The 26,996-nt window shown below is 43.1% G+C and overlaps 1 protein-coding gene across 1 annotated transcript; it reads left to right on the top strand.

Moving 5' to 3' along the window:
* Positions 1-221: 221 nt before the first annotated feature.
* On the top strand, positions 222-25,668 carry LOC135527893 (voltage-gated purine nucleotide uniporter SLC17A9-like). The gene is made up of 13 exons (XM_064956531.1): positions 222-938; positions 1,834-2,031; positions 8,449-8,588; positions 9,795-9,894; positions 10,289-10,419; positions 16,983-17,079; positions 18,563-18,659; positions 19,125-19,212; positions 19,342-19,376; positions 19,509-19,624; positions 21,433-21,488; positions 21,607-21,636; positions 22,088-25,668. Exons 1-13 carry the CDS (start codon positions 805-807, stop codon positions 22,264-22,266), a joined length of 1,401 nt encoding a protein of 466 aa, XP_064812603.1. The 5' UTR covers positions 222-804; the 3' UTR covers positions 22,267-25,668.
* The last annotated feature ends 1,328 nt before the right edge of the window (positions 25,669-26,996 follow it).

Genomic DNA, 26,996 nt, shown 5'->3' with positions numbered 1-26,996 from the left:
CTTACTTTCTCGGATGGTGGAAAATGGAGTTTAGACACCAACGTGTGCAGGAATCTAACTTTTTTCACCTGATTGCAGGTTATTATATAACGGTGCCGACTGCCGATTCTTGGTAGTTGATACCTCATCCAGCCTAGGGCAGATGAACCAACTCTGTGAATACGTTATGCAGCATCACTGGCTGTCCTATGAGCAAGGATGACAACGCCAATCACATCGTAGCAGGGCAACGTCAAACATGAGTTGAAAAATTCAGGATGATTTGGCCATTATAGACTAACATTCTGTGGTATCCTATGCCTGGGACATTAGTTGTTTTTTCTCTTTTTGCTGTGCAATCCGATCGGGTATCATTCAGGGAAGAATATAATGTCTAGAATATTGCACAGTCATGGTGAAGCGCTAGAACCGGATAGCCATGCCGCGGGTAAAGAAGACTGGGAATTTTCACTCTGACCAAATTCATGCTGTTTTTTGAAAAGGACTGAGTCGCTTCTTTAATGCTGCTTCCGATGTAACCTACTGTTGGCAGGAAGAACTGCGTGGCTGAAAAAATACTGACACGTGGATTTATCGTCAAACTCAAGGCGATTCGTCTCTAATCACCCGTGCACTTTTTATCACACGGCAGTAACATTATGGATTGGCCTACACGGTAATCAAAAGGAAATGATACATCTGTATCATCGCGAACATCGAACAAGCGTTTATTTTTGTCGACTTTCTTCACTCATTCCATAGCCTACTGCGCTGAATTGTAAAGTGCAGGAGACAGCAAATCAAATTGTATACCTCTTTCGTTGAATGGCAATTCTGCAAAAACATGGAAAGAACTCTAGTCCAGATTTGGTCTGCCTCAAAGAAAAAACCACAGACAAAACCGGGGTCGCTGGAGGTCATCAGAAGAAGTGGAGTGAACCGAATACGTATTGGCCAAGGTAAATTTACGACGATTTTCAGTAGCCAATCTCACGTTTTTCCCACAGTCTAGAAGTGTTCATCTCAACGTAAAACTACCATAAGGAAATGACACACCCTTTCTTTATATGTTTTTAACCACACATAATATAATAACATATGAGAGATTGTTAGTTCCTTATTTAGCAAATGCCATACAAGTTTGCAATGATTCCTGCTCCTCTATAGTTTACTGTAATGTGTTGGCAATGGCAAATTATATTTTCAGAAAATGTTTCTCTCCCTTGATTTCAGCAAACATCAAATCTACCACTCATACACATGTAGCTTTGTTTTTGATACTTTGTTGCTACGTTTGAGTCCAAATGTAACACTGCTACGAGGGACATTCCCAAATAAATACTCGACTTTCTTATTAATCAGATGCCTGTCAACTGGTGGTCTCAAGATGATTTTAAAGCTAACTTTACTAAGCTGCACACACATAGCTTTGGGGAATTTAAAAGCTTCTAGGTCTAGGAAGTCTGATAGTCAGGCATTCCTGGAATTTTCTTAAAGGCATGATAGCCTAATCTTTGCTTTGACTTGCCAACTAAGAATTCAGTCAGATTCACGCAAATAATTATCATATAATGAGATTTAGGCCTAACCTATCTAGTTAACACAATTTAGCCCAGTCAAATTTAGACGTTTCAAGTTCTGTGAAAATGCGTAGTTGGTTTAGTTTAAGTTCCAATTTTCCATTTACAAGAAACAATCAGAATAAATGCACAGATGTTGGTTTTACTGAGAATATCACACCTACTCTTACTCACACATATTGTCACTTACACACACCGAACACATTAATGTACCTCTCACACACATCCCTGTTTTCTGCTAGTCACACTTATGTCCTCTGTCCCCGCTATGCAGACCCCTGGCGCGGGTATGGACGGTGGTGCTACTGCTGGGGACCTGTCTGCTGTACTGTGCCCGCGTGGCCATGCCCATCTGTGCCGTTAGCATGGCGGAGAAGTTCAACTGGACCAAGAGGGATCAGGGCATGGTGCTGGGTAGCTTCTTCTGGGGTTACTGCTTCACACAGGTCCTCGGAGGCTACGTCAGCGACAGGTGGGCAACAAGAGGAGATGATTATACTTTATTGCCTGTTTGCACAACCTGCAGCTGCTCTCATTACATACAATATCTAGAATAAAAAGTGTCGATTGCATTACGTTTATTCACAGATGGACAATGGGGTCCAATGAGCCCTGAAATTTGAGAATTAAATAGCCTAAAACTTTGTCTGTTTTACACGTCTGTTTGGGATTTAAGTGAACAAAAAGAAGAGCAGTTGTTGGTTATTACAATAATTCAGGGAGAACCCCTCCAGAGCAGAAGCAACAAAAAAAGAATGGAGACAGGCCCTTTTATATTCTAATCAGACGGTACCAAATGTTCTCTAAACATCAAGCTGAAAGGCTGGTACGAGGTCAAAGCAATATACAGTGACTTTGCCAGCTGCTACAGAGTCACAGTGTTCATAATGTCATCAGTCTGAGGTACTGAGTGCTCTGGAGCAGGTTTTCATCAAGGATCTCTGTACTTTGCTCAGTTCATCTTTCCCTCGAACCTGACTAGTCTCCCAGTCCCTGCCGCTGAAAAACATCCCCACAGCATGATGCTGCCACCACCATGCTTCACCGTAAAGATGGTGCAAGGTTTCATCCACACGTGATGCTTGGCATTCAGACCAATGAGTTCAATCTTGGTTTCATCAGACCAGACAAATCTTGTTTTTCATGGTTATGAGATTCTTTTTGTACCTTTTGGCAAACATCAATTGGGCTGTCATGTGCCTTTTACTGAGGAATGGCTTCCGTCTGGCTATTCTACCATAAAGGCCTGATTGGTGGAGTGCTGCAGAGATGGTTGTCCTTCTGGAATGTTCTCCCATCTCCACAGAGGAGCTCTGGAGCTCTGTCTGTGACCATCTGGTTCTTGGTCACATCCCTGACCTAGGCCCCTCTCCCCCGATTGCTCAGTTTGGCCAGGCGGCCAGTTCAAGAAAGAGTAGAAAGAGCATCATTCTTAAATGGAAGGAGGCCACTGTGTTCTTGGGGACCTTCAATGCTGCAGACATTTTTTGGTACCCTTCCCCATATCTGTGCCTCAACACAATCCTGTCTCAGACCTCTAAGGATAATTCCTTCGACACAATGGCTTGGTGTTTTCTCTAACATGCATTTTCAGCTGTGGGACCTTTAATATTGACACCTTTCCAAATCATGTCCAATCAATTAAGTTTACCGCAGGTGGACTCCATTCAAGTTGTAGAAACATCTCAAGGATGATCAATGCAAACAGGATGCACCTCATAGCACAGGGTCTGAATACTTATGTAAATAAGGTATTTTTGTTTCTAAAAATAAATTTGCAAAAATTTCAAAACCTTTTTTGCTTTCATTATGTGGTATTGTATGTAGATTGAGAATTTTTATTTAATTCATTTTAGAATAAGGCTGTAACGTAAAGTAGAAAAAGGGAAGGAGTCTGAATACTGTGTGTGTGTGTGTGTGTGATGTAGCTTCTTTAAATATTCCTATTACAATTTACATCTTACAGCTGCTCCATCAGGACAATACAGCCTATAAAACAAGGCATTTTATATGAATCATATTCACTTTAAAAACACCCTATTACAATGCTATTACCCATTGGTCCTAAAAGCAAAAGAACCGAGGGATGGTGATAGAATGTCATGGTAGAGAGATTCTACTGCACAAGCTGTAAGGCCCTCAAACTCTTTATTTTCATTGTTCCTCTCCTATAATAAGGGACTTATTTAGACCTGAGACACCAGGTATGTGCAATTGATTATCAGGTAGAACAGACCCAGCAGGCTGCGGACCTCGTAGGGTCAGAGTTGAATACCCATGCTGTAGAATATGAATGGAATGTCGTTTGGGGATATTTGAGGTTGAGAGGCTAAGAGTCATGAGTGGAATTTGAAGGGCAGTATGTCACTGTTATTTGAGGAGGACCCAGCACTTGTGCCGGTGTCTCGTGGTGAAAAGGGTGCAGTTCTCTTGGTTACAGGAATGACATTACTGGTTAGTTGTGTTTTCTTTGTATGCTGCTCCCATTCAAAGCGGATCAAATCATCCAGTCAGTACTTTCTTAATTACCCTGCCTAACAGTTGTTTCCTGGTTAGAAATATTAGTACCAAGACATGTAAATGGCCTATAGAGTGAAATATCAGTGTAAAACGTATTTGTAAAATCATTCTCTCCATCTCTTCACATGGCAGGAGAAGCTCAGGGTCATGTCACATGTCAACAGAAATAAGTCATTGGAGTGTTCCAAGTTCAGAAGCGTCTGCTTTCAACTCCAAATCAAATTTATTAATATAGCCCTTCGTACATCAGCTGATATCTCAAAGTGCTGTACAGAAACCCAGCCTAAAACCCCAAACAGCAAGCAATGCAGGTGTAGAAGCACGGTGGCTAGGAAAAACTCCCTAGAAAGGCCAAAACCTAGGAAGAAACCTAGAGAGGAACCAGGCTATGTGAGGTGGCCAGTCCTCTTCTGGCTGTGCCGGGTGGAGATTATAACAGAACATGGCCAAGATGTTCAAATGTTCATAAATGACCAGCACGGTCGAATAATAATAAGGCAGAACAGTTGAAACTGGAGCAGCAGCACGGCCAGGTGGACTGGGGACAGCAAGGAGTCATCATGTCAGGTAGTACTGGGGCATGGTCCTAGGGCTCAGGTCCTCCAAGAGAGAGAGAAGGAAAGAATTAGAGAACGCACACTTAGATTCACACAGGACACCGAATTGGACAGGAGAAGTACTCCAGATATAACAAACTGACCCTAGCCCCCCGACACATAAACTACTGCAGCATATATACTGGAGGCTGAGACAGGAGGGGTCAGGAGACACTGTGGCCCCATCCGAGGACACCCCCGGACAGGGCCAAACAGGAAGGATATAACCCCACCCACTTTGCCAAAGCACAGCCCCCACACCACTAGAGGGATATCTTCAACCACCAATTTACCATCCTGAGACAAGACTGAGTATAGCCCACAAAGATCTCCTCCATGGCACAACCCAAGGGGAGGCACCAACCCAGACAGGATGACCACATCAGTGAATCAACCCATTCAGGAGACGCACCCCTTCCAGGGACGGCATGAGAGAGCCCTAGTAAGACAGTGACTCAGCTCCTGTAATAGGGTTAGAGGCAGAGAATCCCAGTGGAAAGAGGGGAACCGGCCAGGCAGAGATAGCAAGGGCGGTTCGTTGCTCCAGAGCCTTTCCATTCACCTTCCCACTCCTGGGCCAGACTTACACTCAATCATATGACCCACTGAAGAGATGAGTCTTCAGTAAAGACTTAAAGGTTGAGACCGAGTTTGCATCTCTGACATGGGTAGGCAGACCGTTCCATAAAAATTGAGCTCTATAGGAGAAAGCCCTGCCTCCAGCTGTTTGCTTAGAAATTCTAGGGACAATTAGGAGGCCTGCGTCTTGTGACTGTAGCGTACGTGTAGGTATGTACGGCAGGACCAAATCAGAGAGATAGGTAGGAGCAAGCCCATGTAATGCTTTGTAGGTTAGCAGTAAAACCTTGAAATCAGCCCTTGCTTTGACAGGAAGCCAGTGTAGGGAGGCTAGCACTGGAGTAATATGATCAAATTTTTTGGTTCTAGTCAGGATTCTAGCAGCCGTATTTAGCACTAACTGAAGTTTATTTAGTGCTTTATCCGGGTAGCCGGAAAGTAGAGCATTGCAGTAGTCTAACCTCGAAGTGACAAAAGCATGGATTAATTTTTCTGCATCATCTTTGGACAGAAAGTTTCTGATTTTTGCAATGTTACATAGATGGGAAAAAGCTGTCCTGGAAATGGTCTTGATATGTTCTTCAAAAGAGAGATCAGGGTCCAGAGTAACGCCGAGGTCCTTCACAGTTTTATTTGAGACGACTGTACAACCATTAAGATTAATTGTCAGATTCAACAGAATATCTCTTTGTTTCTTGGGACCAAGAACAAGCATCTCTGTTTTGTCCAAATTTAAAAGTAGAAAGTTTGCAGCCATCCACTTCCTTATGTCTGAAACACATGCTTCTAGCAAGGGCAATTTTGGGGCTTCACCATGTTTCATTGAAATGTACAGCTGTGTGTCATCCGCATAGCAGTGAAAGTTAACATTATGTTTTCGAATAAGGGAGAGGTACCCAAGAGGTAAAATATATAGTGAAAACAATAGTAGTCCTAAAACGGAACCTTGAGGAACACCGAAATTTACAGTTGATTTGTCAAAGGACAAACCACCCCCCAAAATCAATGAAGTGAAACAGTATTCTGACTAAACTCTACTAGAGCATATTTGGTCTAAACACCTTTGGCAGACACCTGAAGCTATTATCATATCACTACTGATATCTGTTCAGTCCTTTCAGATGTTAGAGGAAGGAACCAGGAAATATGGAGCTATTCATTGGAATTATGAACTGGGTGGTTTGAGGCCTGAATTCTGATTGGCTGAAAGCCATGGTATATCAGACCGGGTATGACAAAATGTTTATTTTTACTGCTCTAATTACTTTGGTAACCAGTTTGTAATAGCAGTAAGGCACCTCAGGGGTTTGTGGTATATTGGTCATATACCACACCTCTTTGCCTTGTTGCTTAATTAAAAGTAGCCTCCTTTTTCTTGTCTTCTTTTCTTCAATTGCATTGTTCTGACAACACAGGAGAGGTGAAAGCCTCTTGTTGGAAACAAGTGGATAACCTGGTTTCATATACACTGAACCAAAATATAAACGCAACATGTAAAGTGTTGTTCCCATGTTTCATGAGCTGAAATAAAAGATTCCAGAAATTTTCAATACGCACAAAAAGCTTATTTCTCTCAGATTTTGTGCACAAATTTGTTTATATCCCTGTTAGTGAGCATTTCTCCGTTGCCAAGATAATCCATCCATCTGACAGGTGTGGCATATCAAGGAGCTGATTTAAACAGCATGATCATTACACAGGTGCACCTTGTGCTGGCGACAATAAAAGGCTACTCTAAAACATGCAGTTTTGACATACAGCACGATTCCACAGATGTCTCAAGTTTTGAAGGAGTGTGCAATTGGCATGCTGACTGCAGGAAGGTTCACCAGAGCTGTTGCAAGGGAAGTACATTTCTCTACCATAAGCCACCTCCAACGTCATTTTAGAGAATTTGGCAGTACGTCCAACTGGCCTCACAACCGCAGACCACGTGTATGGTGCCGTATGGGTGAGCGGTTCGTTGATGTCAACGTTTTGAAAAGAGTGCCCTATGGTGGCAGTGAGGTTATGTTATGGGCAGGCATAAGCTACGGACAAGGAACCCAATTGAATTTTATCTATGGCAATTTGAATGCTCAAAAATACCGTAACGAGATCCTGAGGCCCATTTTTTTTCAGGTATCTGTGACCAACAGATGCATATCTGTATTCCCAGTCATGTGAAATCCATAGATTAGGGCCTAATTAATTTATTTCAATTGACTGATTTCCTTTAATGAACTGTAACTCAATAAAATAAATGAAATTTTTGCATGTTGTGTTTTATATTGTTGTTTAGTGTATGTCCATGTTTTTAAGAATAGTTCAAATAAAGAAAGGTAGATGAGGAAATGCATGTTGCACTGTTGAGATGCATAGGCCTAAACATATCTTCCCTCAAGGTTGAATTGTTTTCATGGGGTTATAGTACTGTGTCTGTCTCTTAGGTTGTATATCGAGCGTAACTGTCAACATTATCTTTGTTTCATAACTCTCTTCACCTCAGGGTCGAAAGAGGGGGTTAGTAGTGCAGTAGTAATGATAATGTAATATAACTCCATCTCTTCCCTTCAGGGTTGAAGGAGGGGGTTAGTAGTGCAGTAGTAATGATAATATTATATAACTCCATCACTTCCCTTCAGGGTTGAAGGAGGGGGTTAGTAGTGCAGTAGTAATGATAATGTTATATAACTCCATCACTTCCCCTCAGGGTTGAAGGAGGGGGTTAGTAGTGCAGTAGTAATGATAATGTTATATAACTCCATCACTTCCCCTCAGGGTTGAAGGAGGGAGGGGGTTAGTAGTGCAGTAGTAATGATAATGTTATATAACTCCATCTCTTCCCTTCAGGGTTGAAGGGGGAGGGTTAGTAGTGCAGTAGTAATGATAATGTTATATAACTCCATCACTTCCCTTCAGGGTTGAAGGAGGGGGTTAGTAGTGCAGTAGTAATGATAATGTTATAGAACTCCATCTCTTCCCTTCAGGGTTGAAGGGGGGTTAGTAGTGCAGTAGTAATGATAATGTTATATAACTCCATCACTTCCCCTCAAGGTTTGACCTGTATTGTAATACTGTAGTAATAACCATGTTATGACTTTCTTTCAGGGCTAGAGGTGAGACTGTATAATTGTAACAGTAACAATAGTGTTATATTACTGGAGAGTGTCTGTAGTTATAGTAACAGTATTATTTCCATCTGTGTCCCTCAGGGTTGGAGGTGAGAAGGTGCTCCTCCTCTCTGCGGCGGCCTGGGGGGCGATGACAGCCTTCACGCCCATCCTGGCCCACTTCTGCTCTCAGCCCATCTTCTCCATGACGCTGGCCCGCTTCCTTATGGGGCTGCTGCAAGGTCAGGGGTCACTGGGCACTGGGGGCTAATGAAAAGCTTGGCTGCATCTAAAATCACTCCTTTATGTATTCCTAAATAGCGCACTAATTATGACTAGAGACACATAGTGAAACTGGGATTATGACTAGAGGTGCATAGTGAAACTGGGATTATGACGAGAGATGCATAGGGAAACTGGGATTATGACTAGAGACACATAGGGAAACTGGGATTATGAGTAGAGACACATAGGGAAACTGGGATTATGACTAGGGAATATGATGAGGAACACATAGGGAAACTGGGATTATGACTAGGGACACAGGGAAACTGGGATTATGACTAGGGACACAGGGAAACTGGGTTATGACTAGGGACACAGGGAAACTGGCATTATGACTAGGGACACATAAGAAAACTGGGTTATGATTTGGGACACAGGGAAACTGAGATTAAGACTAGGGATACATAGGGAAACTGGGATTGTGACTAAGGAAACTGGGAATATGACTAGGAACACATAGGGAAACTGGGATTATGACTAGGGTCACAAGGAAACTGGGATTATGACTAGGGACACATAGGGAAACTGGGATTATGACTAGAGATGCATAGGGAAACTGGGATTATGACTAGAGATGCATAGGGAAACTGGGCTTGTGACTAGAGACACATAGGAAAACTGGGATTATGACTAGAGACACATTGGGAAAGCCTGATTAACCGGTGCCTATATGTAGCCTCGCTACTGTATATAGCCTGTCTTTTTACTGTTGTTTTATTTCTTTACTTACCTATTGTTCACCTAACACCTTTTTTGCACTATTGGTTAGAGCCTGTGAGTAAGCATTTCACTGTAAGTAAGCATCTACACCTGTTGTATTCGGCGCACGTGACAAATAAACTTTGATTTGATTTGAAACTGCCATTATGATTTGGGACACAGGGAAACTGGGATTATGACTAGGGACACAGGGAAACTGGCATTATGACTAGGGACACATAAGGAAACTGGGTTATGATTTGGTACACAGGGAAACTGAGATTAAGACTAGGGATACATAGGGAAACTGGGATTGTGACTAAGGAAACTGGGAATATGACTAGGAACACATAGGAAACTGGGATCATGACAAGGGAAACTGGGATTATGACTAGGGACACATAGGGAAACTGGGATTGTAACTGGTGAACAGAGGCATTGAATGTGTGTATGTGTACCTCTAGGTGTCCACTACCCGTCTCTGGCCAGCCTGTGTTCTCAGAAGGTGGTGGAGAGTGAGAGAGGATTCCTCATGAGCACTGTGGGCAGTGGCTCCTACCTGGGGTGAGTCTAACTCTGCAGCACTTCCTGTTTAGACGCTGATCTAAGGTCTGTTTTGCATTTCCCCCACTAAGGGTTTATGATAGGTTTGGGTGAAGGTAAATTAGTCCTAGATCTGTGCCTTTGGGCAGATTCTACTGCTGTTGTTAAGGTCATGTGCTATGGAAGCCAGGGTCAGACATTTATCATTGGAGTTGGGGAGGGATGACAACATGTCATTTTGGGCTGGTCATAAACAGCTCATCAGTGGGCCACAGACGTCTCCAGTCAGAAGCTCTCCACAGATGTTCTTGTTTTGCCATTTTAGTAGTAAACCATAAATACACAATGAGGTGCGCAGCTAAAGCTCTTTGAACTACCGTCTGTGTGTGTGTGACCATGCTGTTGTCTCCTGCAGAACACTGGTGATTGGTGGGGCTGGTTCCCTCATGCTGGACCTGTATGGTTGGGAGAGCGTGTTCTATGTGTCAGGCGTGCTCTCTGTCCTCTGGGCGTACTGCATGTGGAAATACCTGCTCAAAGGGGAAGGTAAGGTGTGTGTGTGTGTGTGTGTGTGTTTGTTTGACCAGGTAGGCCAGTTGAGAACAAGTTCTCATTTACAACTGCGACCTGGCCAAGATAAAGCAAAGCAGTGCGACAAAAAACAACAACACAGAGTTGCACATAAACAAACGTACAGTCAATAACACAATAGAAAAATCTATACACAGTGTGTGCAAATGGAGTAAGGAGGTAAAGCAATAAATAGGCCAATTGTAGTGAAGTAATTTCAATTTAGCAAATGAACACTGGAGTGATAGATGTGCAGATGATGATGTGCGGGTAGAAATACTGGTGTGCAAAAAAGTAAATAAAAACAATATGGGGATAAGGTAGGTAGTTGGATGGGCTATCTACAGATGGGCTGTGTACAGCTGCAGCGACCGTTAAACTGCTCAGATAGCTGATAGTTAAAGTTAGTGAGGGAGATATAAATCTCCAACTTCAGCGATTTTTGCAATTCGTTCCAGTCATTGGCAGCAGAGAACTGTAAGAAAAGGCAGCCGAAGAAGGTGTTGGCTTTGGGGATGACCAGTGAGATATACCTGCTGGAGCGCGTGCTACGGGTGGGTGTTGTTATGGTGAGCTGAGATAAGGCAGAGACTTATACAAAAGTTTTGAGACACATTAATGCCACATTAATTTTCACAAAGTCTGCTGCCTCAGTTTGTATGATGGCAATTTGCATTTAATCCAGAATATTATGAAGAGTGATCAGATGAATTGCAATCAATTGCAAAGTCCCTCTTTGCCATTCAAATGAACTTAATCCCACAAAAACATTTCCACTGCATTTCAGCCCTGCGACAAAAGGACCAGCTGACATCATGTCAGTGATTCTCTCGTTAACACAGGTGTGAGTGTTGACGAGGACAAGGCTGGAGATCACTCTGTCATGCTGATTGAGTTCGAGTAACTGGGGCGGCAGGGTAGCTTAGTGGTTAGAGCGTTGGACTAGTAACCGAAAGGTTGCAAGTTTGAATCCCCGAGCTGACAAGGTACAAATCTGTTGTTCTGCCCCTGAACAGGCAGTTAACCCACTGTTCCTAGGCCGTCATTGAAAATAAGAATTTGTTCTTAACTGACTTGCCTAGTTAAATAAAGGTAAAATAAATAAAATAAAATAAGTCTGGAAGCTTCAAAAGGAGGGTGGTGCTTGGAATCATTGTTCTTCCTCTGTCAACCATGGTTACCTCCAAGGAAACACGTGCAGTCATCATTGCTTTGCACAACAAGGGCTTCACAGGCAAGGATATTGCTGCCAGTAAGATTGCACCTAAACCAACCATTTATCGGATCATCAAGGACTTCAAGGAGAGCGGTTCAATTGTTGTGAAGAAGGCTTCAGGGTGCCCAAGAAAGTCCAGCAAGCGCCAGGACCGTCTCCTAAAGTTGATTCGGCTGCGGGATCGTGGCACCACCAGTACAGAGCTTGCTCAGGAATGGCAGCAGGCAGGTGTGAGTGCATCTGCACGCACAGTGAGACTTTTGGAGAATGGCCTGGTGTCAAGAAGGGCAGCAAAGAAGCCATTTCTCTCCAGGGAAAACATCAGGGACAGACTGATATTCTGCAAAATGTACAGGGATTGGACTGCTGAGGACTGGGATAAAGTCATTTTCTTTGAATCCCCTTTCTGATTGTTTGGGGCATCCGGAAAAAAGCATGTCCGGAGAAGGCAAGGTGAGTGCTACCATCAGTCCTGTGTCATGCCAACAGTAAAGCATCCTGAGACCATTCATGTGTGGGGTTGCTTCTCAGCCAAAGGAGTGGGCTCACTCACAATTTTGCCTAAGAACACAGCCATGAATAAAGAATGGTACCAACACATCCTCCGAGAGCAACTTCTCCCAACGATCCAGGAACAGTTTGGTGACGAACAATGCCTTTTCCAGCATGATGGAGAACCTTGACATAAGGCAAAAGTGATAACTAAGTGGCTCGGGGAACAAAACGTCGATATTTTGGGTCCATGGCAAGGAAATTCCCCAGACCTTAATCCCAGTGAGAACTTGTGGTCAATCCTCAAGAGGCGGGTGGACAAACAAAAGTTTGTCAGACAAATTCCGACAAACTCCAAGCTTTGATTATGCAAGACTGGGCTGCCATCAGTCAGGATGTGGCCCAGAAGTTAATTGACAGCATGCCGAGGTGGATTGCAGAGGTCTTGAAAAAGAAGGGTCAACACTGCAAATATTGACTCTTTGCATCAACTTTATATAATTGTCAATAAAAGCCTTTGACACTTATGAAATGCTTGTAATTATGCTTCAATATTCCATAGTAACATCTGACAAAAATATCTAAAGACACTGAGGCAGCAAACTTTGTGGAAATTAATATTTGTGTCATTCTCAAAAGTTTTGGCCAAGGCTGTAGATGACCTGGAGCCAGTGGGCCTGGCGACTAACATGTAGAGAGGACCAGCCGACGAGAGCATACAGGTCACAGTGATGGGTGGTATATGGGACTTTGGTGACAAAACGGATGGCACTGTGATAGACTGCGTCCAGTTTGCTGAGTAGAGTGTTGGAGGCTATTTTGTAAATGACATCACCGAAGTCGAGGATCGGTAGGATAGTCAGTTTTATGAGGGTATGTTTGGCAGAGTGAATGAAGGAGGCTTTGTTGCGAAATAGGAAGCCGATTCTAGATTTAATTTTGGATTGGAGATGCTTAATATGAGTCTGGAAGGAAAGGTTACAGTCTAGCCAGACACATGTATTTGTAGTTTTCCACATATTCTAAGTCAGAACCGACAAGAGTAGTGATGCAGGTGTGGGCAGCAATCGGTTGAAGCGCATGCATTTAACTTTACTAGCGTTTTTAGAGCAGTAGGAGGCCACAGAAGGAGTGTTGTATGGGATTGAAGCTCGTTTGGAGGTTTGTAAACCCAGTGTCCAAAGGGGCCAGATGTATACAGAATGGTGTCATCTGATTAGAGGTGGATCAAGGAATCACCCGCAGCAAGAGCGACGTCATTGATATATACAGAAAAAGAGTCGACCCGAGAATTTCACCCTGTGTTACCCCCATAGAGACTGCCAGAGGTCCGGACAACAGGCCCTCCGATTTGACATACTGAACTCTGTCTGAGAAGTAGTTGCTGAACCAGGAGAGGCAGTCATTTGAGGCTGTTGAGTCTGCTGATAAGAATGTGGTGATTGACGGAGTCGAAAGCCTTGGCCAGGTTGATGAAGACGGCTGCACAGTACTGTCTTTTATCGATGGCGGTTATGATATCGTTTAGTACCTTGAGCGTGGCTGAGGTGCACCCGTGACCAGCTCAGAAACCGGATTGCACAGCGGAGAAGGTACGGTGGGATTCGAAATGGTCAGTGATCTGTTTGTTAACTTGGCCTTTGAAGACTTTAGAAAGGCAGGGCAGGATGGATATAGGTCTGTAATAGTTTGGGTCTAGAGTGTCACTCCCTTTGAAGAGGGGGATGACCGCTGCAGCTTTCCAATCTTTAGGAATCTTGGACAATACGAAGGAGAGGTTGAACAGACTAGTAATAGGGGTTGCAACAATTTCAGAGGATAATTTTAGAAAGAGAGGGTCCAGATTGTCTAGCCCAGCTGGTTTGTACGGGTCCAGGTTTTGCAGCTCTTTCTGCTATCTGGATTTGGGTGAAGGAGAAGCTGGGGAGGCTTGGGCAAGTCGCTGCGGGGGGTGCAGAGCTGTTTGCTGGGGTTGGGGTAGCCAGAAGGAAAGCATGGCCAGCCGTAGAGACATGCTTATTGAAATTATCGTGGATTTATCGGTGGTGACCGTGTTTCCCAGCCTCAGTGCAGTAGGCAGCTGGGAGGAGGTGCTCTTATTCCCCATGGAATTTAGTGTCCCAGAACTTTTTGGAATAAGAGCTACAGGATGCACATTTCTGTTTGATAAAGCTAGCCTTTGCTTTCCTAACTGACTGTATGTATTGGTTCCTGACGTCCCTGAAAAGTAGCATATCGCGGGGACAATTCGATGCTAGTGCAGTACGCCACAGGATGTTTTTTGTGCTGGTCGAGGGCAGTCAGGTCTGGAGTGAACCAAGGGCTATATCTGTTCTTATTTCTGCATTTTCTGAAAGGGGCATGCCTATTTTAGATGGTGAAGAAATTACTTTTAAAGAACAACCAGGCATCCTCTACTGACGGGATGAGGTCCAAATCCTTCTAGAATACCCGGGCCAGGTCGATTAGAAAGGCCTGCTCGCATAAGTGTTTTAGGGGGCATTTGACATTGATGAGGGGTGGTCGTTTGATAGATAGATGGGGGGCAATCAATTCACATATGCTGTCCAGGGCACAGCTGGGAGCTAAGGGGGGTCTATAACAGGCGGCGATAGTGAGAGATTTATTTCTGGAGAGATTCATTTTTAAAATTAGAAGCTCGAACTGTTTGGGCATAGACCTGGAAAGTATGACAGAACTTTGCAGGCTATCTCTGCAGTAGATTGCAACTCCTCCCCCTCTGGCAGTTCTATCTTGATGGAAAATGTTGTAGTTAGGGGTGGAAGCCAGGATACAGACACAGGAAGGACATCAGGGTTGGCCTGGTGTGAGTAAAACAAACTTCGGGAGGAGGCTTCTGATGTTAACATTAATGAAACCAAGGCTTTTATGGTTACAGAAGTCAACAAATGAGAGCGCCTGGGAACACACAGGGCCTTGCTTAACCTCTACATCACCCGAGGAGCAGAGGAGGAGTAGGATGAGGGTACGGCTAAAGGCTATCAAAATTGGTCGTCGAGTGCATTGGGGGCAGAGAATAAAAGGAGCAGATTTCTGGGTGTGGTAGAATAGATTCAGGGCATAATGTACCGATAGGTATGGTAGGGTGCGGGTACAGTGGAGGTAAATCTAGGCATTGGGTGACGATTAGAGAGGTTGCATCTCTGGAGGCACTAGTTATGCTGGGTGAGGTCACTGCATGTGTGGGAGGTGGGACAAAAGAGGGATCTGAGGCATGTTGAGTGGGGCTATGGGCTCAGCAATAAAATAAAACAATGATAACTACCCTAAACAAAAGTATACAGGGCATTTTGACATTAGAGAGCCATAAAGCAAGCCATAAAGCAATCACCGGTGTTGTTTGGGAGAGCTAGCTAAGACAACAACGGGTAAGACAAGAACAGCTAAGACAAAAACAACAACAGGTAAAATGGCAATGAATGGTCAGAGAGGGTAAGTTAACTACATACAGGGCCTGAGTTTGAGGCTGGGGCTGACAGATAAACAAAATCAACAAAAATGGAGTACCATGATTAATTAATGAATGAACAGTCCAGCAGGCATCAGCAATGTAGCCAGGTGATCATAGGGTCCAGTGAACAGCAATAGATGAAACAGGGAAGCCGTAAGGTAGTTGTTACTAGGCTAGCAAGCGAGGGACATGGCGTTCCTAAAGTTAGCAGGCCGGTGCTAGCAGAAGCGTCTTCACCAACAAAGGCCGGTTGAGGGCACATCGGACAGGATTACATCGGCAGACCAGTCGTGATGGATCAGCGGGGCTCTGTGTCGACAAATGGTCCAGGCCAAATGGCAAAAGATGTATTGTAGCTGGAGTAATTTTGTTTGCTAGCCGGGAGATGCGCCTGGCTCGAGGCTAACTGGTGCTAGCTTTGGGACAAGGGCGTTAGCCGGCTAGCTGCGATGATCCGATGCAAAGGTCCAGAGCTTACGGCAGGAATCCGGTGATGTCGTGGCTTCTAGTCGTGTTAGTGAAGAGTCTGGGAGGCATCAGCTGTGTAGACGAGTGATCATAGGGTCCACTGAGCAGGATGGGAGATGGGTCTGTCTCAAGGCTAGCTTCGGAGCTGGGCCACTCTGGAGTAATGGTCCAAAGCTTACGGCAGGAATCTGGTGAAGTAGTGGAGAAAAGCAATCCGATAAGCTCAGGGTTGATATCGCGCTGTGCAGACTGGCGGGTATTATCCAGGCTATCCAGGAGGTTCTAGCTATGAGGTCTAAAAATAGCAGATCCGTGTCACAATTGGGTGAGGTGGGTTGCCGGAAGGTATGTTAAATTTTAAAATGGAAAAAGAGAGAAAAATATTGAAATATATATACAAAAAAGACAGAAAAAAACTAATTTACACGGGACAATGACAAAACACTTCTGCTTTGCTACGCCATCTTGGATTAACCAAGATGGCGTGTGTGTGTTCTAGGTGTGTGTTTATGAATCTGTGTGGTGATTAGAATATGCATATCTATCTATCTATTTTCTGCAAGTGGTGATATTTGATGTCACTCCAATCTAATTGTATTTGTCACATGCTTTGTAAACAACATATGTAGAACAACACTGAAATGCATATGGGCCCTTCCCAACAATGCCTGAGAAAAATATAGAAAAAAATCATAACACATGGAATAAATACGCAATGAATAAAGATGCTGTGTACAGGGTTAGCCATCTGACCTTATCGCTGTTATGAACTACCTCTAAGCACCACATTGAGCTCAGAACTGCCTCTTTCTCGCTCTCTCTTTGCGTCTCTTTCTCTCTCTCTCGCTCTCTCTTTCTTTCTCTCTTGCTCTGTTTGTTTGTTTGTTCCAGGTCCTATCATCACATTGGAGTCACTGGGTAGTGGAGGGCCCCAGTCCAAACTGTCCAGGAGACACTGGCTGCGCCTCTTCAAACAACCTGCTGTCTGGTGAGATAAGGCCCACACTAAATTTTGTGTTTGTGTGTTTGTTTGTGTGTGTGTGTGTGTGTGTGTGTGTGTGTGTGTGTGTGTGTGTGTGTGTGTGTGTGTGTGTGTGTGTGTGTGAATAAATGGACAGTCTAAACAGCTGACTGTTTAGTCTTGGATGAGGTGGAGATATAATAACATCCTAGCCTGTACCTAACTGACTGAAATAGAGGTCTAGTACATTGATTCAGTTCTATAGTCTCTCTCCTTTCTGATCAGCTCAGTTCCCTGCAGATGTTCCCGTCTCAAAGGCTTCATTCATATCCTCTGTGCCTCTCTATTGGCTGTTATTTATAGAACCATATAGCAGACCATGCAACTGATCCGCCCTGTGTACAATGACAGGACTTGTCAGGCTCATTGGTTTCATTTCCTGTAATGGCTCATAGTTAAACTAACAACTAAACAGAAGAGCAAATGTCGCCGATTATGTGGGTGAGGGTTGGTGAGAGCGTGGATTAATATCACGCTCACACTGTTAAATTCATGAATGAGTAAAGGTCAGTGGAGAGAGGCATTTAATTTATTTTTGTATTTTATTTAACCTTTATTTAGCTCGGCAAGTCAGTTAAGAACAAATTCTTATTTACAATGACTGCCTACCCCGGCCAAACCCTCCTTTAACCCAGACGACGCTCTGCCAATTGTGCTCCGCCCTACGGAACTTCCGATCACGGCCGGTTGTGATAAAATATATAATATCAAATCAACAGTCTGATATTGCTTGATTTTATGTTGAACAGGCACATGAATTAAACTGTGGTGGGGGCCTATACATGAGTCATTATAGCCAGTAATGACTTGTGTATACACTGAGTTTACAAAACATTAGGAACACCTTCCTAATGAGTTACAGCCCCCTTTGCCCTCAGAACAGCCTCAATTCGTCGGGGTATGGACTCTACAAGGTGTCAAGCGTTCCACAGGGATGCTGGCCCATGTTGACTCCAATGCTTCCTGCAGTTGTATCAAGTTGGCTGGATGTCCTTTGGGTGGTTGACCATTCTTGATACACACAGGAAACTGTTCAGTGTGAAAAATCCAGCAGCATTGCAGTTCTTGACACAAACCGGATGCACCTGGTACCTACTACCATACCCCGTTCAAAGGCACTTAAATATTTTGTCTTGCCCATTCACCCTCTGAATGGCACACATACACAATCCATGTCTCAATTGTCTCAAGGCTTAAAAATCCTTCTTTAACCTGTCTCCTCCCCTTCATCTACACTGATTGAAGTGTATTTAACAAGAGACATCAATAAGAGATCATATCTTTCACCTGGATTCACCAAGTCAGTTTATGTCATGGAAAGTTTGTACACTCAATGTAGCACCTTGTATCTTGGGGCTTTAAAATGGTGTAGCCTATGAGTCATAGAAGTGGTACACTAACTTATTTATATATTTTTGTTCTCTCTCTTTTGTGATTATCTTCCCTTCAGTGCTGTGATTATTACGCACCTTTGCACGGCAAGCACCTTCTTCACATTGTTATCATGGCTACCAACGTACTTCAAGGACACCTTCCCTGACGCCAAGGTAACTTAACAACCCCCCCACTATCCTACCCCTCTCACTCCTCTCCCAATCCAACCCCTCAGAAGACAAAACAAAACTTGAAATTCCATATTTCAGTTCAAGGCTGGAATGACAAAGAGAACAAACATTCTTAAGTGTTCATAGAAATTGACTCAAAGCTAGTCAGACCCTGCATCTGACAGACCTGTGTAACACCAATAGAGGGTGCTGTAGACATGGTGCAGATGTGAAACCCTGCTAGCTAAGGAACTGAGATATTCCCTCGTGTAATCAACGACATAAAGTAATTACAAGAAAGCCATTTCAAAAGAAGTTGTAGAAAAAAAAATATGTAAATCAAGTTGGGCCTTTTGTCTCTACATATTAATGATATTCCTATAATCACTTAAACCAATTGTCTTAATGTCATTCTCTGAGCTGTTATCAATGTTCTTGGTGTTAAATGTGATGGTGTTCTCCCCTCAGGGTTGGGTGTTTAACGTTATCCCATGGTTTGTGTCCATCCCCTCTTCACTCTTCAGTGGCTGTCTCTCCGACCACCTCATCAGCAAAGGTACAGATTGGAATGCTGGTCTGACATCAGGAAACAAAATAAAAGCTTCATTGTTTTGGTACCCTAATGTGATGGTCAAGGGTTTTATCTAGATCTTTGTCCCACGTCATTGATTCTGTCTCTCTCTAGGTTATGACACAGCTGCTGTGAGGAAGCTTATGCAGGTACTGTAGTAGTTTGTTCCAGATTCAGTCAAATTACCATTGCAAGTTAACTTCGGATTTGCCTGAAGGACCCTTTTAATGAAATTGGTGTGTGTGTGTGTGTGTGTCTGTTCCCCTGTGTGTCCTCTTCAGTTCTTCTCCATGGGTGTGTCCAGTGTGTTTACCCTCCTACTGTGTGGCACGACCACCTTCCCCTTTGCTGTGGCCTTTGTCTCTGTCACAATGGGTCTCACCACCTTCAGCCACAGGTACTAATGCACGTCCCCAATTACACCCCTAGCCTCTAGACCACTATCCCCTAGGCCTAGGTTCTGACTACAGTGAATTTGAAAAGTGTTAAGACCCCATGACTTTTTCCACAGCCTTATTCTAAAAAATATATTCATCAATCTACACACAATAACCTATAATGATAAAGCAAAAACAGATTTAGAGACATTTTAAGTTAAAAATAAAAAAATGGAAATATCCCATTTACATATGTATTCAGACCCTTTACTCAGTACTTTGTTGAAGCACCTTTGGCAGCGATTACAGCCTTGAGTTTTCTTGGGTATGATGCTACAAGCTTGGCACAGCTGTATTTGGGGAGTTTCTCCCATTCTTCTCTGCAGATCCTCTCAAGCTCTGGCAGGTTGGAGCTGCACAGCTATTTTCAGGTCTCTCCAGAGATGTGTGATCGGTTTCAAGTCTGGGCTCTGGCTTGTCCACTCAAGGACTTTCAAAGACTTGCCCCGAAGCCACTCCTGTGTTGTCTTCGCTGTGTGCTTAGAGTTGTTGTCCTGTTGGAAGGTGAACCTTCGCCCCAGTCTGAGGTCCTGAGCGTTCTGGAGCAGGTTTTCATCAAGGATCTTTCTGTACTTTGCTCTGTTCATCTTTCCCTCAAACCTGACTAGTCTCCCGGTCCCTGCCGCTGAAAAACAGGGATGGTGCCAGGTTTCCTCCAGACGTGACGCTTGGCATTCAGGCCAAAGAGTTCAATCTTGTTTCTTATGGTCTGAGAGTCTTTAGGTGCCTTTTTTGCTAACTTCAAGTGGGCTGTCATGTGCCTTTTACTAAGGAGTGGCTTCCGTCTGGCCACTCTACCATAAAGGCCTGATTGGTGGAGTGCTGTAGAGATGGTTGTCCTTCTGGAAGGTTCTCCCATCAGCAACTCTGGAGGTCTGTCAGAGTGACCATCAGGTTCTTGGTCACCTCCCTGACAAAGACCTTTCTCCCCTGATTGCTCAGTTTGGCCGGGACCACAGCTCTAGGAAGAGTTTTGATGGTTCCGAACATCTTCCATTTAAGAATGACTGTATTTTTGGGGATCTTCAATGTTGCAGAAATGTGTTGCTACACTTTCCTAGATCTGTGCCTCAACACAATCCTGTTTCAGAGCTCTAAGGACAATTCATTCGACCTCATGGCTTGGTTTTTGCTCTGGCATGCACTGTCGACTGTGAAACCTTATATAGACAGGTGTGTGTCTTTCCAAATCATATCCATTCAATTGAATTTACCACAGGTGGACTCCATTCAAGTTGTAGGATTATCTCAAGGATAATGAGTGGAAACTGAATGCACCTGAGCTCATTTTCGAGTCTCACAGCAAAGGGTCTGAATACTAACGTAAAATATGGTATTTTCAGCTGTTTGAAGCTGGTGTACAAAACCAAATGTAAAAGACACAAAAATGTTACTTCAGAAAGGGCAGCATAGAAATAGCGTGCATAGAACATATCTACTGCTTCTTATACTTGCATTCAATGCGAATGACAGATCTATAACTCACATTTCTATGTGAATTTGGTCAGGTTGCCCAAAAAGTGACACAATGCCGTTTTAAGGATGTGACTGATAAATGTTGGATGTAGATAATAACATGGAATAGATCATGTGAACATAAACAGCCACTAATGTAGGTCCACTTATCTTTTTATGACTCTGGTCTGTCACATTTCTAAGTTATGACTCAATATGAAGCAATACCTGAAGCAAGTCCTGTAACATTCAGATTGGGAGTCTGTATAGCACCTTATATAGCCCCTTATATACTGTTGTGTCTGGATTCCAGTGGTGTGTCTGTGAACGTTCAGGACCTGGCTCCGTCCTGTGCTGGGGCTCTGTTTGGTATGATACACCAATAACTACTTCATCAACCTCTCAACAGATTTCACATTTGTGTATTCCTTCTAATGAATATTACAGTCCTGTCAGATATTACAAATTTGTATATTTTTCATTTCAGGTGTTATGAATACCTGTGGAGCTTTTTCAGGTAAGCATCTGTACCGAGGGACTATAAACTAAAGCTGAAGCCTCTGTGATGAATCTTTCACCAGCAGTTACAGAACTAGTTGGTTTACCCTTTCATTAACTTCTGATACAAATAATTCATCTGGTTGTTCTGAAGGCAAAACTTTGGGTTGTGTCTCTAACCATTCGCATTGCCTCTATGCATATTTCATACTGGAATGAAAAGAGTTTGTCAGAACTCATTGAGGGAATAGAGCATGACAGTTATGGCTTCAGTTAGGTTTTTGACATTTCAATCGATTTACTTATACCTCACACAGCTGGGAATGGGAGGCTGAACTCTTTGTGCCTGACTGCGTTTGTTTCATGTGCTAAATTGGTATGCCTTTGTCAGATATTGTTCAGTGTGTCTGAGTGTATTGTGTTTGTTGTATTTTCCCTGCGTATCTGATCGTGTGTGGGGGTTTCTCCAGGTGTGCTGATGGTTTATTTCTCGGGGTATCTGATCGAGGCTACAGGGTCGTGGGCATCTGTCTTTGCCCTCATCACTGTGGTGAACCTGGTGGGCCTGGTCACCTTCCTGGCCTTCGCTGAGGCTCGCCGGGTCGACATCGACTCTTCCAAGGGCCGCTACCACAACATCCACATCTAAGTTCATATGTTGGGATTTGGGAACCACAGCTTGCTACCACAACATCCACCTATGAAACTGAGGGGCCAAAATGGGACCAGGTTCAGCACTATCCACATCTGAGTCCCTAAAATAGGACCAGAAACCACATCTGTCTACCACAGAATGCACACCGGAGTCTTAACTATGGGATGAGAAGAGAGAGAACCTTGGCCTGTTAAACGTTTCAAAACATCCACATCAGAATTTTAAGAAGTGATAACAGAAGTGAATGAGTCAGCCCCAGAGCTGTTTGAAAGGCAGCATGTCAGGTCATCGTGCTACAACATATTATTTATATTGTTTAAATAATCTTTCTAGTCAAGTGTTTGAATGTTTGATCGTCAGCCATCGTTGGGCTGGGATTGTGGAGTAGTAGTCATGGAAACACAAGGAGAATGACAGATGTTTGAGTTGGTTTAGTCAGTTTGACAGTAGTAGACGGAGCAGGATGTGTGTTTGTGGTTGAGGAGAGAGGCGTTGCTCTGGTGAGAGTATGGGGAATGTAGACTGAACAAGAAAGGGTTGTTTGGGGAGAGGGGGGGGGGACTATTAGGTGAGACTCAGTCCCTCCTTCCAGCCTCAGACATGACAGTGAGTGACATCTAATTAGAAGGGGACTAATCACCCATAAACCCACTCTGATGTTCTATACAATTGATCTGCCATCGTCTTCATATCCATGGTTACATGCTCATCATCTTGTCAGTGTGCCTCACTGCATTATGTTTCATCTCAAGCTTTTACAGAGAGACTGTAGCCTCAACATACACTTAGCTCGAAGGATTTGTTTTGTATTAAATTAAGAAGACGTAAGGTTATTATTCTTATTTTTATGAACATAATTGCATGACATGTTCAAATACGGATACCTCAATCATATAGATTTTTTAAATTTCTTTAATTTATATTATGACTTACAGTATATACAAATTATGTTGTCAATCCAGAATGTATGGAGAAAGAGACTCAGTTGAGATTTTGTTATATTTGCTGTGAGTTTGGGCACTTAAAGGAGACTTGGTTGTTGCAGTTCCCCACAGCTGATGAGGCAACCAACTGTCATGTAGTAGACGGTTCCCTGTTTGTTATGGTTACTTCATAGTCTGGGCAGGATGTGACGTCATTGGTGAGGAAATCCATCTGACAAGAAGTGAATGTATTACGGTGTATAGCTTTATCAGCCACAGTGGGATACTGACACAGTCGGCTTCTAGTAGCTTCTCCGTCTGAATCAAAATACAGTTGAAGTCGGAAGTCTACATACACCTGAGCCAAATACATTAAAACTCAGTTTTTCACAATTCCTGACATTTAATCCGAGTAAAAATGTCCCTTCTTAGGTCAGTTAGGATCACCACTTTATTTTAAGAATGTGAAATGTCAGAATAATAGTAGAGCGAAGGATTTGTTCTGGGATTGATTTGCACTTTTCACTCCAAAGTACGTTCATCTGTAGGAGACAGAATGCGTCTACTTCCTGAGCGTGGTCCCATGGTGTTTATACTTGTGTACTATTGTTTGTACAGATGAATGTGGTACCTTCAGGCGTTTGGAAATTGCTTCCAAGGATGAAACAGACTTGTGGAGGTCTACAATTTATATTCTGAGGTCTTGGCTTATTTCTTTTGATTTTCCGATGATGTCAAGCAAAGAGGCACTGAGTTTGAATGTAGGTCTTGAAATACACCCACAGGTACACCTCCAATTGACTCAAATGATGTCAATTAGCCTATCAGAAGCTTCTAAAGCCATGACATTTTCTGGAATTTTCCAAGCTGTTTAAAGGCACAGTCAACTTAGTGTATGTAAACCTTTGACCCACTGGAATTGTGATACAGTGGATAAGTGAAATAATCTGTCTGTAAACAATTGTTGGAAAAAGGACTTGTGTCATTCACAAAGTAGATGTCCTAACCGACTTGCCAAAACTATAGTTTGTTAACAAGACATTTGTGGAGTGGTTGAAAAACGAGTTTTAATGACTCCATCCTAAGTGTATGTAAACTTCCGACTTCAACTGTATTTATGATTCAAGATGGTGGAATTTGTGGTTAGTACATGGGGACCATCTTTATTCACCTTCACATTTGTTTCAAAGTCACTATTTATCAGTTGTTGTAATGTAAGTGAAGACAATTATTTCACTGATATTGTTTCATGTCACCAAATGCTTTACAAATTGCTGATCATTCGCTGAATAAGAAAGAGTCTTAAGTTCATCTACTCTTTTCTTACCCTATCCAGTATAATCATTTGAATCATCTGTCTTCTTATTATTCTAGTTGATTACGAGTGCGCACATAGGCTCTTAAGCTAAACCCATAGAACCTTGTCTGAAGGCAGAATGTCTTTAAAAAGTCATGTGTACAACGCCTGGATGATGTTGGCATTGACCTCACTTGTATTGTGGGATTTGTAGTTTGGGGTATACTTGGAGAACCAATCAGTAAAGTCCACTGATGCTAGAATAAAGGCTCATGGGCAGCTGAATTCTGGGAAACTACGGCCTTGCTTACGGTCCGGACACGATAAGGTCAAACAGGATGGCGTCGAATCAGAGTTCTGTTTTTGAACTTTTGATAGAAATGTTCTTGTTACTGAAAGCATAATCAGTGTTTACTTGTAGATGCATATATGAAGTAAACTCACATATATAACTGCTTTATACCTTAGGGCTTAGCATACAAGAGGTAACGCACATATTAGTGACAGGTTACTGTACAAAAGCGCTGCCATTCTTTCTCTGACCAATTTGTGGTCTGTATGTTTACTTTTTTGTAAACTAAATACCCAACATTTTAGAGTACATAAGCTGGCTGAGAACTTTATTCTAAAGCTCTTCATTTAACTTGCCTTAGCTGATGATTGTTTTGAAATGCCTTCATTGCTTGTCTGATTTTTGTAAAAAATCAGCGTTGATGTCCATCCAGGAGGAATTCAGTAAAATCAGTGAGTGAATTGAAATTCTAATAGAAAAATGGAATCTCAATCAGGATTTTTTTATTTTCTTGAAATGGATTTTAGATAGTGAATTGATCCCAACCCACTCTCATATGCCGTCCTTTGTTTTGCTTCTGTGTCATTTTCTAAAACACAGTAACACAACGCAGCTGTGTAGTTCTGCCCAGAGACTTAGAACCATAGATTTCGGACTTTATGCTTCCGCCCACCATGTCACCAAGCTGTATGGCTTCCTGCTAAAGCGTACTAACGATTATTTTTGATAAGATAATGTGAGATATGTATTTTAATTATATATAAAATAAAAGATTGCAACATGTTTATGCAAAAGAAATGCAGTATTCTATTGCTTCAAAAATCTGTTGTATTTGTAATCTTATTTTATTGAACTTGAAATAAATAACTATTTTGCCATCTGTAGTGAGTTGTTTGACCATTCTTTAAGTTGAGTGATGTGGTTTGTTTGACATGTACTTTCACCTCCTACCACACAGGGGCAGCACTGTGCTTTTAATCCGACACAAAGTAGCTCATTGGAAAAAGGCAGCACAGTTATTGTTTTGCTTTACTTTAGAAAGAAGAAATACCAGTGTGTGTGTTTATGTATTTCTTTAAGATTGCACAGACTTGTTCCTCCCCAATCAGATTTTTCTTTCCTTTTTGTTGTATCATGGCCACTCAGAAGGATTCTACTTTCTTTTCTGTTTTTTGTACTTTCTTACTTACCATACTTGTTGTAGAAACTGTACATACACACAACGTTGTGATAACTGATGAGCAATAGTAAAACGACAGAAAAGCAACATGCACCTTATAGCGGGCACCATGTGCTCTCAAACAACCATCACCAGATCTCTCCGTGTCTCAGCTGTGGAGTGGCAACTGGTGCAGGCAGGTCTCTCCCATTCACACTCCCCTTCCCTCTCTTCAGGCCCAGCCTCAGCCAGGCTGGCGGTATGTATGGGGTGGCACCATATGGCAGGACGCTGTGTGCCATGTTGGTTAGCTGGCACAGCCCCACGTGTGAACGGCCAGACGCCAGTCAACCCAACCCAACAACACCACTCTCAAGGGACCAAAGGCTCAGGTTACTATGGAGACCGGTGGCTTGTGGCCGTCACAGGGGCAATGGATGGTGAGGTGGTGTGGGGGGGAGGAGTCAGAGACCAAGGATTGGATGGTTGTGGTTGAAGCCATTGAGTTCTGTAGTTAGTCGATAGGCAACATAGAATTCAAAATATTATGATGGCTGGAGCAGGGAGTTATGGGTTTTTAGGCAATCTAGTTGTTATAAATGTATAAAAGTCTGACACTGTTGATGATTTTATTTTACACCTGCAACACAATCTGAAGACTGTAGACCACAGGTCCCATACGGAAGGCAAGCAGGAAATGCACTTTACACCATGATGCCTCAAATAGTCTGAACGCAGATACCTTCTCTTGTCTCCTTTCCTCTGAGACCTCTGATCTAACTGGACTTGACAGTCTGTAGTTATGAAGGGTGGGGACAGGGAAGGGTGGAACAAAGTCGTCATTTTAAGATGGGTAGACTCAAATTGTCTCGAAATGGCAGAGGTCATGCAGCTTACTCATAATCATGATGAGTGCTCCACAAGAGGAACCTCCCCCACATCTTCTGGCCTTCAGTGGGCCCTGTTAGAGTACTTACTAGCCTATAGGAAGACCACGCTACAGTAACCTACCATAGGAGGGCCTCGCTAGAGTAACCTATTATAGGAGGGTCT

This window comes from Oncorhynchus masou, chromosome 33 (genome assembly GCF_036934945.1).
Source record: "Oncorhynchus masou masou isolate Uvic2021 chromosome 33, UVic_Omas_1.1, whole genome shotgun sequence".
NCBI lineage: Eukaryota > Metazoa > Chordata > Actinopteri > Salmoniformes > Salmonidae > Oncorhynchus > Oncorhynchus masou.
This window is presented reverse-complemented; position numbering and strand designations above follow the sequence as displayed.

Coding starts and splice junctions, on each gene's coding strand:
- LOC135527893 (XM_064956531.1), top strand. CDS start 805: ATGGCAATTCTGCAAAAACATGGAAAGAACTCTAGTCCAGATTTGGTC. Junction 939..1,833: donor CCGAATACGTATTGGCCAAG/GTAAATTTACGA, acceptor CCCGCTATGCAG/ACCCCTGGCGCGGGTATGGA. Junction 19,213..19,341: donor CGACCACCTCATCAGCAAAG/GTACAGATTGGA, acceptor GTCTCTCTCTAG/GTTATGACACAGCTGCTGTG.